The sequence below is a fragment of the Sinohyriopsis cumingii genome, chromosome 2, assembly GCF_028554795.1.
Source record: "Sinohyriopsis cumingii isolate HCF-2022 chromosome 2, ASM2855479v2, whole genome shotgun sequence".
Lineage (NCBI taxonomy): Eukaryota > Metazoa > Mollusca > Bivalvia > Unionida > Unionidae > Sinohyriopsis > Sinohyriopsis cumingii.
The window spans coordinates 38,842,543-38,855,077 of record NC_142962.1 but is presented as its reverse complement, the minus strand read 5'-3'; the positions used below and the strand labels follow the sequence as shown (position 1 = coordinate 38,855,077).

At 36.4% G+C, this 12,535-nt stretch overlaps 1 protein-coding gene across 1 annotated transcript in view; it reads left to right on the top strand.

Annotated features, from left to right (window-relative positions):
* The window catches only part of LOC149804683 (uncharacterized), a 99,392-nt gene that overhangs the window by 66,456 nt on the left and 20,401 nt on the right, over positions 1-12,535 (top strand). The window contains exons 2-4 of the mRNA XM_089942983.1: positions 2,037-2,433; positions 7,143-7,313; positions 10,385-10,590. Of these exons, the coding sequence (XP_089799109.1) occupies positions 2,037-2,433; positions 7,143-7,313; positions 10,385-10,590 (774 nt within the window). The remainder of the gene's footprint in view (positions 1-2,036; positions 2,434-7,142; positions 7,314-10,384; positions 10,591-12,535) is intronic.

Genomic DNA, 12,535 nt, shown 5'->3' with positions numbered 1-12,535 from the left:
AAATAATGATAAAATTATAAGTTCTAGAAGGGTTCAGCAGTTGGGTAATCATAATGTTAGTCATGGTCAGCTCACTCCATAATAAAGCTTCACTCGACTCCAAATATTGTTCGAAAATATTCTGAATAATCCAGCTGCGCTAGTACATTTAGAGTACTTCACTTAGTTTGGAGTAGCAGTTGTACATGTAAAGTAACGTTTTCTCTGCCCAGGATAGCATTTCTACACGTGAAGTACGTTTTTTTCTGCACAGAATAGCATTTATTACTCGAAATGCTGAATTAAGTTTAAGAACGGAGGAGCCAGAAATCATGCTGATGTATTTCCTGAAAAAATAATGTGTCTTTGTTTACATTTTACAGAGACGCTTACAGGGCTCACAATTGAATGAATCGCACAAACTTGTATATAAAAAATTCGCGCGCTTGGAGACCAGTCATGCGCGAGAACTACTGCAAATTAGTTCAAATCCGCGCATGAGATGAGCTCTGCGTAGTACACAATTTGTATTCAACCGTTCACATTTAAAGTGCATGTCGCAACGTGTCACTCCGGCTGAGGTATTACAGTTAGTCGCGATGAGTCTTTTTTCACAACTGCTTACACATCAACGTTCTTCGGCTTGACATGAATGGTTCATAAACCAAATTTTTATTGGCACATTGGTTGGCCTCTGCACAAGCATTCTGTCGTAGTTTAAACTTTGCATCAAGGAAATTTTACAAATGAGCGTTTATAATAGGGGTTTAAAAAATGGCTGATTCCCAACCTGGTTTATCCTTAGATGACGATTTCGTTCGGCAAATACTGGCTGATGACTGGGATGAAGGCAATTATTTTTAAAGTCTGGACGTATATCAGATTAATTATTGGTGTTGGGAAAGTGTTAATGAAGATACCAGTGAGTAATGTTAAACCCAAAAATGGTGATGAATGCGAGTCGATGTTCATGCTTGATGAACAAAATCATGCCGGTCAGGCCCCCATTTCAGCAGTATTTGGAAATTAAATGTAGAAAAGATAAAATAATAAATTTTGACAATCTAAAAGCGTGCAATTCTCATTTCTTTTCTCAAACCATTATCCCTGTGGAATCTTTTGTTACGAAATAATATACCCCTAGTAAAAGGGTTAAAATAAATTTAACATATAAAAATCTAACAATGAAATGAAGAAGTAAAGAAATTTGTTTCAACAAAAGACCTCTATCTGAAAAAGCAGAATACGGCATTAATAGGTTTAAATCCCAATATGGCGTAAAGGAAAATATCTGACATAGAAGTCAGTAAATAACTGATTCAGGAAAGTAAACCCCAGGCAGAGCTTAAGTTGGCGAAAAATCAGTGAAAAATCTCATTTTGGATCAGTAGTATCCAAAATACATGTGACCTCTGGAAAATTGTACATAACAACCATAAGGAACATTTTACAAAATTGTTCCAGCTGGATTAATTAGCTTTGTACACGCCCCTTCAGACAGCATGCTATTAAGGTGTGTTCTCATCAGGAAACAAAGTTCATACACAGGTAAGGAACCGATTAAGCTATAAAATAAAATAAAAACCCAACAGATTAATGCTCATCCAACTTGAGATTTTTATTTCAATAGAGTTCTAACAGAGTGGAGTAGGAAGCAAGAGAGATGGATATTAAAGTGTTAGATAAATATTGAACTATGGCTGTTTCCACCACCATCCCTCCTCTTTGTTCTACTTCCCTTATTTTGTAATAAGGAGGAGCTCTCTCCTTTATATAAAATCCTGGCAGCATCTCTGCAATGTTATCATTATAACATAGTCCTGTATTTTGAAATATACCTGAGAAATCATGCTCGAGTTTCCCTTCTGTATATAACAATCAGATAACTAGAAGAAATCATTTTAACATCAATATTCCAAATTCATTTAAACCTCGTTTTTGCAACGAAACAGAGACAACAATTTAGCGGTTTGTTTCAATTTTCGATAATCTATTTTAACAAGTTTAATGAAGTTCGAATGAACCTGCGGACTAAAAAATCATTTCTTTTCTTGCAGACTGTTGGCTCAACGGCACCAAAGGGCACAGTAATGGTGATAGCCAACAATGCCAATCACAGTGATACAAAAACCGGCCAATCAACATCGACGACACAAAAATCATCTACAAACACACAGGCCAATCAAAACCGTTTTTCAAACACACTGCAAACTCCAGCAACAACAGTTGGAGATGCAAAATCTTCATTTATGGACCAATCAAAGTCGGACTTTTTTACAATATCAGATTTTGACCCGAGATCGCAGATCTTGTTAGATGAAGCCTATACGAGGTACGCACACTTTTACAAATTCACAGACATTGTTGTGAAACAGGGGAACAAAATGAAAGAACAAGTTTGGGACATACAAGGGAAGCCTGGAGAATCGATAACATACGAACAATTATTACAAGGTAAGATCAAAAGTAACCAGTATGATAGTTTAGTAGAAAAAATATATTTTGTTTTTCTGCAACAATGGTCAAGCCAAGTTTCTCTCTGGGTTGAACTCAGATATATGCCGCAGAATGTTAGTTTTGTCATCTCTTAAACAAGCACCATATGTAGCTCTCAGCATAAACCCGAGAAATGATATGAAACTTTAAATCAATTGCAAAGTTGTATTTAATGTTTGTTTTTAACACAAGACCCATTTTGTACACGCGTGGCTGTGGTTAGGCTTTTTGATTTCTTTGATGGTTCCTTTTAAAGTGAACGGATTTAGAAGAATTGAATGCTTTGTTCTTCAGAAGAATGTAAATCAGACATAATTGGATGATTATAGATCAGCTTGGGTTAATTAAACTCTGAGTTCCATTATGAAACCGAGTTTTCACTTTCAGCCAATCGAAACTCTTTTTTTTTTTTTTTTTGAGAAGTAACATTCTCTGCGATTGGTTGGCACTTAATTTAAAGCTGAAACTCAAGCCTAAAAGTGTTATGATCTCCATACCAGATGCTAAGCAAGGCCAACAAAAAAAGGTACAAAATAATGCGAAAATAACTGTCTCCAAGGATGCATGCCAAAATATCACCAAATACATAGGGATATTACTAAGATGAACTTTACAGCTCCTTATATATGGTAGATGAGATGTATTATGAAAGTGCTTGTCGTATATACAACCATATTGTAACTGCGATGGCAGACGGACAATGAAGTTTTGTTGCCTTTCATATAAAAGGCTCGTGCCACACGTAGGTGGTTCTTGTTGCTCGACTTTACATTTGTCTCTGATGCTAGCTCATTTCTTGTATATTTTGCAGATAATTATGTACTATGCGATTTTGTTGAGTTGTTTTTTGGTGTTGTTGTTGTTTTATATTTACTGTTGCTTTAAAGAATCATACTCTGGCAACATTAGTAACGCCTACTCAGTTTAATATCCGAGATTCTGACTCTGCTCACGTTAGTATCACCGTAGCATTTCGAGCAAAGTTCTCGATCATTCCTACAGTCTATCCAGTCATAGAAATAGAAAAGGCAGTGCGAATAGATGCGGTTTTAGTTTTGCTACAAATATTTCCTGGAAAAATTACTGAATCGTTATATATCCGATGCATTGTTTAGTCTTGCAGAAATAGTCGAGGAAGTTCCGAATGGAAATTGAATGAATAGAGGAGTGCGCCATGTTGGCTCTGTCCGAGTGCTCTTAGACGAGCTGCATTAACTGCAATGCTGTACGTGACTTCACGCAGGCATATCTTAATGTTGGTGCCATAGCATCATCAAATTAGATTTGATTTATTAGAGTCGGATATATGGGAGTTGTGTTTATTTATTGATATAAAAGAGCACCTCCATATTGGTTTGACCTTCTTAAATTCATGAAAGTCGTCTCTAATAGGAGATTGGTTTACCCGGTATACACAATTTAAATAGAACGGTGTGCCCGGTGATATAGGACTGCCTGTGCTAGTTTAATTCGAGAGAAGGTTTGCCTATAATAGGAGAATGGCGTGTCTGGCACGCAGAATGTGCAAGAATGGTTCAGTCGACGATAAATTATTTTTCAACGACGATGCCAGGCTCCGTTTTTCCTCTTTCTGTGTGCATAGTTATGTAGGTGTGGGTATCGACCGAATTGTGCAAAACCAGTAGTGTTAAAAACAAGATGTGAATTCAAAGAAGAAAAGAAAACAACTACAAACATTAATAATTTGCATAAAATCAGTTTATCTCACATATACCTTGAACAGACATCCCTCATGTCAGATATATATATTATATTTTAGAGTACCAGCGTAGATATACCGGACACGTAAAATAGCAAATGTGTGGACATTATTGCCGTTTGACTGTTATGTATGTGTGATTTGGATTTTTCAACGTAGCTTTACGAATTTTTCAGTCATATGTCTATGATGTCTGCAGTGCGGCAGTTTATGTTGATGTCTAGCACTGGGATCATCATGCCACAGACACATAGCACCATGTCCCACCCAGTCATATTATCCAGACAACAGGCCTAACAGTCCTAACACTGGCCTCTTAACGCTGCGCGCCAAGCAAGGCACCTGTCAGTGCCATTTTTATAAGGTTTTGGCATGACTCGACATGGGTTCCAGCTCGCGAACTTTCGCGTCCGAGGCAAACGCTCTAACCACGAAGGCCACCGGAGCAATTTTTAAATTTTTTTTATCAGCTAACATTTTTGGGCTATATGCGAACAACTTAGAGTGCTTAACGTGTACTTAATGTTTATTCAACGATCATACTTACTTTAGCAAACTAGTCCAAATATCCTACGTGCAGAGGTACATAAGGCTTATTCAGAGTCCTTATTTCGCATATGCGGAATTCAAAGTAACCGCTGACAAATGGTATCGCGTTGTCGTTAAATGGCTATAGTTAGTAGAACCCTCCAAGTGACAGCTGATCAAGCCCATGCTTGCTGAATAGTCACTAAAGAGCTCATTGTCCTGACGCAATTTGGGGACTCAGGTAGCCGAGTTGTCCAAGGCGCGCGCCTTTATACATCACTTACATCTCTTTCTGTTCGAGTCCCGGCTCGACCAACGTGGACATGTAAGTAGATTTGCCAGAAGCTTTCCGTGGGTAGGTGGTTATTCCCGGGTTCTTCATCCATCAAATATGCTGTGTAAGTCTATGATGTGCTGAAGAATGGCATTATACCCCCACAAAACCAAGCATTGTGCTACTATCAGCAAAAGACACGCAGACACTTTTGTAATACAGTATGACAACCATGTTCACACTTCACCACAGCTGCATGTTGGCCTGTTTGTAGATAGAAGTGACATACGTACACTTTTCATGCTCCGTTGAGTTTTTCTTTTACTTTTGACTTAAGTTAGAACCCACACAAAAAGTTCAATTATGGTTGAAATTACCTACTTTTCCTGATAAAGTGTATATGCCAAGTTTTTGGAAATGTACTGGCGAAACAGGCGAAACATAGCATTGTACAGAATTGGATATTGGTTGATTCTTTACACAAAACTTTCAATTTTATTTTTCAGTTATAAGCGTGAACAAAAGAGAAAAATAGAGAAAGCTTTAAATTGGACTGATTTCATGGATGGGAAATACAGCAACAACCCTGTTTCATGCAGTTTTACTCGCGCACTTTCTAAGTACTTTTCCATAATCTAATACTGTTCTGTCGTTGATATGTGTACTCTTTCAAACAATTTCTGAGACTGGTTCTACATCTGGGTGCCCGGGTTTCCAAGTGGGCCTGGCGCTCGTCTTTACAGATCATTTACATCTCACGTCTGTCTGCGTGGATTCGAGTCTCGGCTTAACTAACGTGGGTATCTGAGAAAGCCTGCCAGTAGTTTCCCGTGGGTCTGTGATTCTTCCCTGTGTTTTCCTGGGTTCCTCCTCCACAAAATATACTGTACGCCATGTATATCCTATCATGTGCTGAAAAACGGCGTTCAACCCACCAAAACATACTTTCTATAATTGTTATATCTATTTGTTTCCTTTGCACAAGTCTATTCATTAGGATGAATATTGATTAAAAAATAATTATACACAGGAACAAAAAACAATTACAACATCTGTGTATTTGAGAATTACGAATTAATATGCTGCGGATTTATTTACAATCACCTGTATGACTAGTATATATGCGTGCTCTCTCTCTCTCTCTCTCAGCCTTAACACATGTAATAACCGAAAGTGCCGGATACACATCATATATGCAGCGCCCTGCTAGAAAAAAAACGATATTCTGCGTCCGAAAAATATAGAAATAGACATCTGCTTTCTCCTAAAATGGATCAAATCCTGTTCTAATTTGTCAGATATAATAAATAAAATGAACTCTATCGATTGAGTGTGTATTATATATTAGCTCGAGTTTTCCCTTTAGAGTTTATGCTGTGCTTTACATAAATCTTTCTGGAATACTAGCATAGGTTGATCATAATCAGGTCAGTGTTACTCACACACCAGACTCAACATAAACCTGTTGATGGATTCTTGTTTGGGTTGTTTTCTTATCTAGCAATCAGCTGCTACTATTTCATTTGCAAAAGGATGATGTAACAATACGTTTCACAGTTAGTTCGGAAAACTAACATAATTACATAACATGTACATATTATGTACCATGCGTAATTTGTAATGCAGAAGGCGTATAACTGTAATTCAACCAGTCCATCTAAACTGTCTTCAGCCATGTTATATTTTTACATATTTATAGGAATAGAATTTAATGAATAGCTAGCAAGTTAGTTTTCCTAATGATTAAGCAACTAACTGAAGTTTTTTCTCCTCGTTGAAGAGTCAAAGTAGTTTGATCTTAAACTTCATGTTCCAAATATTACTATGTTTTATGTGCCCAATGATATCTGCAGATAACCAAACTCGGATTGTAAGATATCGTAAGCGCCGGGGTCTTTAAAGGGTATATTTACAGTCTGAGATGTAGTTATATGAGATCATTAATATTTAAATTTATTAAACCTAGTAATATAATATTTACAGATATTAACATTTTATTTCAAATCTATCTTACACTATCTAGTATATATATTTTTATTTCGATTTTAGATAGTATTTATGCACTCACTTTGATTTTACATATCAACGCAGATGCAGAGTCTCTAAACACTCGGTATACAACTTTTATTTTTACCTTTGTTGCAGGTGTTCTAGTGGAAGGAGAGAAATTGTTGCTTGGAGGAGAGTGGTTATTATTCCGCGAAGTGGAGTTCCTTGAGCCCAAAACTGTCTCTCCAACAAAACCTCCACTTGGTGAGGGTAGAATTTGCCTCACAAGTCTCAGATTGCTCCTCATGTGTGCCGAAGTAGCTTCAGGTAACAATTCGATGTTGTTTAAATTTTATATTTATCCAGGGTACTTTAAATATGTCTGATTGGTTAGGACTCTTGGCAAATTCAAGTCATCCATTCACATTTTGAATGGCCAATATCAGTTAAACGTGGAGTATGCCCAGAGCATCGCCATATTGTAGCTTTATGCCGCAAATTTTAGGTCGATCTGAGTCGGTATCTTAGTCTGTCCTTTCTGTGACTTTCGGAGCTCTAGCAAGGTAACTAAGGTGCTCCAACTGAAGAAATTGTAGATAATAATGGTCGATCTGTGTCGGTATCTTAGTCTGTCCTTTCTGTGACTTTCGGAGCTCTAGCAAGGTAACTAAGGTGTTCCACCTAAAGAAATTGTAGATAATAATGGTCGATCTGTGTTGGTATCTTAGTCTGTCCTTTCTGTGACTTTCGGATATCTAGCAAGGTAACTAAGGTGCTCCACCTGAAGAAATTGTAGATAATAATGGTCGATCTGTGTCTGTATCTTAGTCTGTCCTTTCTGTGATTTTCAGAGTTCTAACAAGGTAGCTAAGATGCTGTACCTGAAGAAATTGTAGATAATAATGGTTGATCTGTGTCGGTATCTTAGTCTGTCCTTTCTGTGACTTTCTGATCTCTAGCAAGGTAACTAAGGTGCTCCACCTGAAGAAATTGTAGATAATAATGGTCGATCTGTGTCGGTATCTTAGTCTGTCCTTTCTGTGATTTTCAGAGTTCTAACAAGGTAACTAAGATGCTGTACCTGAAGAAATTTTAGGTAGTAATAGGGATACTAAAACATAATGTAAACTGTATTACTTGAAGATTCATCAGTTTAATCAGCAAAATGGTGTGCAAGATATTTATTATAAAGTTTTTAATAGATTTAAATTCAAAACCTATTTGAGTTTTGTGCGATGGTTTCAAATGTGTAACCAGATGTCTTATATCGGACTAAAGGATGAGTACGAGACGGCTATTTAGAAAACAAATCCAGTTTAGCCCTAAGAAACGAAACGATGTTTTACGTTAGTAGAAATAAAAGTGTGCAAATAGTTTTTGTTTTCAACATGTCAATATTGCTGCTCAACACCATTCAATGAAGAAAGTCAACGTTTCTGAACTTCCGTTGATAATATAAAAACAAGAATAAAAACTCTACTAAATGTCAGTGATTTGCCGCTAAAGACCATTGATACATACGTCAGAGACTTTCAAATAACATAATTACTTCAATCAGGATTTTATAGTTCATTTAAATGCGTTAACTGAGTTGATAATGAGTTTGGTATGCGGAAGTAAGTAATAGCCAGAGTGTTGTTGTTGTTGCTTTTTTAAAGTTTAAAACCTTATTTATTATCTGCTGCAAATGAGATCTGAATTTGGAATTCTAAATATACCTTTCAGTTTAACCAGTGAAATGCTCTCCCGTATTTTCAAAAGACTGCGTGGGAAGATAATTTTGATAAAAGTATATCCCATTACATATGTTATCCTCATTAGTTAGGCATGAAATTTCGATAACATAAGTTAATAAATTGTATTGGATACACAAACACAAAACGCAGGCACGCACTCACACACATCCATAATTTACTCACCAAGTATACAGTGTTATTGTCTTATTTAGTAACTGTTGTAACTGAGATCTGAGTTGGAATTTAACGAAAAAAATATACGTTTCATTTTTACCAGTGGTATGTTCTATTTTTAAAAGAATGCGTGGAATGGTAATCATTATAAAAGTGTATTTATCTACGTATGTAATTCTCATTTGTTAGGCATGAAATTTATAAAAGGACATTTGTTAATAAATTACGTTGGATGCACATACGCGCACACACACACACATCTTAAATGCTAAGATTGCGATTGTAATAATACAGCAATCTGCAAAAAAATATATAATCTATAAAAGTATTTATATGTGCATGGTACTCATCTGTATAATTCATCAGACAAATGACTGATGTGCCTTGATCAAATTACCATATCAATCACTCCTGGAACATAAATAACATGTTTCCTTTGGGAAGTGCAAACGCAGATAAATGGTAGATCTGAGAGAATGCATTCCTACCTAAAACTAAATATGTGGATTGCATATAATACGAAGATCAAAGAGATTTTACAATTATCGGAATATAAATTACATTGTAATGATCGAACTCGTATAACTGTTCAAAAACAACGAATGTGTGAGTGTGTGTGCGTACGTGTGTATACAGTAGCGTAACTACCTTCCCACAACTCATGCAGTGGGGAAGGGTGTCATTTAAGAAGGGGGGCACAAAATAGCATCTGTTATACTGGGTTGTCTGTTTCGGAATTTGGCAGGAAGAGGGGGCACAAGATTTGAAGTTAAGCAACTGCGTGAGTGTATCGCCACTTTATGTAAAGTTTCGTTTCCAAATGATCCTTTGCATACTATCTTTCATCGAAAGTAGATGCTAGTTTATCAGTTTTAACAGTATCAATATGCAAATATTCAATAATTTGTCAGCTAAACATTTTCAGATTCATGATAAGAAACCTTATATTTAGTTACTAGTCGCGTTAGAGCTAGATGTTCACCTAAGTGTCTTAGTGTTGTTTGTTAGTCTGTTCAAAGTGGTTTGGTGTACATAGGTGGACCGAGATGATATAGCGAACTGAATTCTTTATGCCAGCTGATAAGAAATCACGAATATGGTACTAAATTAATTTTTTTCTACTTCTGCTGCCATAAGTTCTAATACAAGGATATAAATTCAAGAGTTCTCATTAGGCGTCAGTGCCTATAATTTTCTGAAAATCACTTCCTTCAGTGCCAAGTGGTGCACAGAAATTCACAAATTAAAAACGAGTTTAGTTTGTACTTGGTCGAAGATTCTAATGCAAGGGTAATATTTTCATTGATGCCTGAGTTTTGTTGGACGTGGAGTATTGACATAGATGGAAAGACATAAAGCATTGTTACAGATGGTACCTCGTAGGATATTGATAGAAATGAAGGAGCGAAAGAGCAGTGAATAGGTTTGCTGTCACTGAACACTAAGTATATTCACACAGTAAAATAATTTTTATTTAATCGTTTGTAGATGCGAAACTATCTGAATTCGGAGACCCGACCAAATACTCGGGGGGCTACAAGATAGAGTTGTCCAAGTGCAACAACGTGTACTTCCAGAACATCCCGCTGGAATGTTTCGAGAGTGTGGAACTAAGCGTAAATATGGGCACGGCAGCCGAAAGCAAGATCACCATGAGAAAGCCCTGTTGCTGTGGACTTCTGTCATGCATTGGTGTATGTGATATAATCACCAACACACACACACACACACACACAGACACACAGACACACATGCGCAACTATCATACTAGTTTTTACTGATTCACGACTTTTTAATGAAAAGGTAAAATTGCACCTGCTTAATAAATTTGCTCTTTCTGTGTCTTAAGCAACACCGAAGCATGGCTGCACAGTTTAGTTTCATTTTTTCTTTAGTATGATTTGCTCCAGGGTAGAATTCATCTTCCAAGACAGTAGCTTATGCTTAGTGTCATGTGATACTATTAGGTGCAAATCTAGAGTTAAGGTACATATAATCACTTGGAATACTCATTGACAATGCAAAGCTTCACTAATATATTTGAGCAAGTTAGAATAAATTTTATACCAATAAAAATCATTTTATTTGTAAAAAAATCAATTTTATTAAATTGTGGTATATTTTTTGAATATTAAAAATGAATAAAAGTCCAGGCTTCTAGCCATAATCTCCATCCAGGTCGTTCCGTTGAAGCCTCATGGTAACTTCTATTGTCTCAATAAATGGGTGTTAAAGAAGTATATCACTTTTGTGTGTGTGTGTGTGTGTGTGTGTGTGTGTGTGTGTGTGCCTAAGTTAAAATACGATCAGTCTCGAGATTAAGGGGTCATTCCCTGAAATACTACCCTTCATAGATACAGGATCCGTAGTTTCACCTACGTAACGATAAGGTACACAATTACCTATGCTGAATTGCTTGGGGACGTAAACAGTTTGTTAATTATTCAGTCATTAACTCAGATATATGTAAATTCAACATTGACATATATTATGACTCAGTTGATAAATTAATTTAAACATACCTCCAACGAAATGTTTAAAGCAAACAATCGTTCCCTCCCATCTCTCGTCCGTGTCCATGCCTTATCTGTAAATAACCGTCGTCCACAAGCAACGTCTTTCTTTCAGTAATGTCACCGTTTCTGCACCCTGGTAAGTTAAAACTTTCTGTACCTTAATGAAACTTACATCTTTTTGTACACCTGGGCATTTGGAACACCCAATAATACCACAAATAGGTATTGTCAAGAACACTGGTTTTATTCGCAACGCTGTCAATGGCCAGGGAATGAAAATCGATGATCTGTGCAAATACATTGTCTGTTAACATCACGTGAAAACAAAGGATTAGTTCTTTTAGCATTGATGTACACACTTTAGAATGAAAGGAATTGTCACAAACTCATTTGCGTGTTGATTTGCAACTGTCCAAAGATGCTTAAACTGTCGAAACTAGTGAATTTCACGCCCTCAGAGCCAGAAATTTAGTCTTCCCTCACAAATAACTAGACTAGGAAATTTAGTCTTCCCTCACAAATAACTAGACTAGGATCCCTAGCGTATGGCTTATTATGCACAGCTGTATCGTTGTGAATGGAGCAATCACGCTTATTTCTATAGAAAATACTTTAGTCAAGAATAGTCTGAATGCATACTTCTCTGAAGAACATACTTGTCATTACTCCAGTTATGGTGCCACTGAATTAAACAATTACCATGGTGTCATCATATTGGTAGAGCCAAAACACCCATGGGTCCCATTCGTTATATACCTGTTCCCCAGTGGCGAAGAAATCACATTAAAGTAATGAACGAAGCATTAAAGTTCTGATTGCATCTAAACTAATTTTTAATTAATTAAAAGCCATGCAGTGATTTAACTTATTGATGTGATTGGCGGGTGCATTTTAAAAAAGAAGTCTAATAAAAGTGTTATGTTTCCTACATTGAAAGCTGCAGTGTCTTTATTTTCATACTTTTGAAACTGGCTGAAACTGATACACTCTGTTAGACCTGCATGAACAAGTCTTTTATTTAGAAATGTTTGGTCATATTTCAATATATATATAGAGAGAGAGAGAGACAGACAGACAGACAGACAGAGAGATCATATCGCAATGTTTTATGTTTTTATACTCG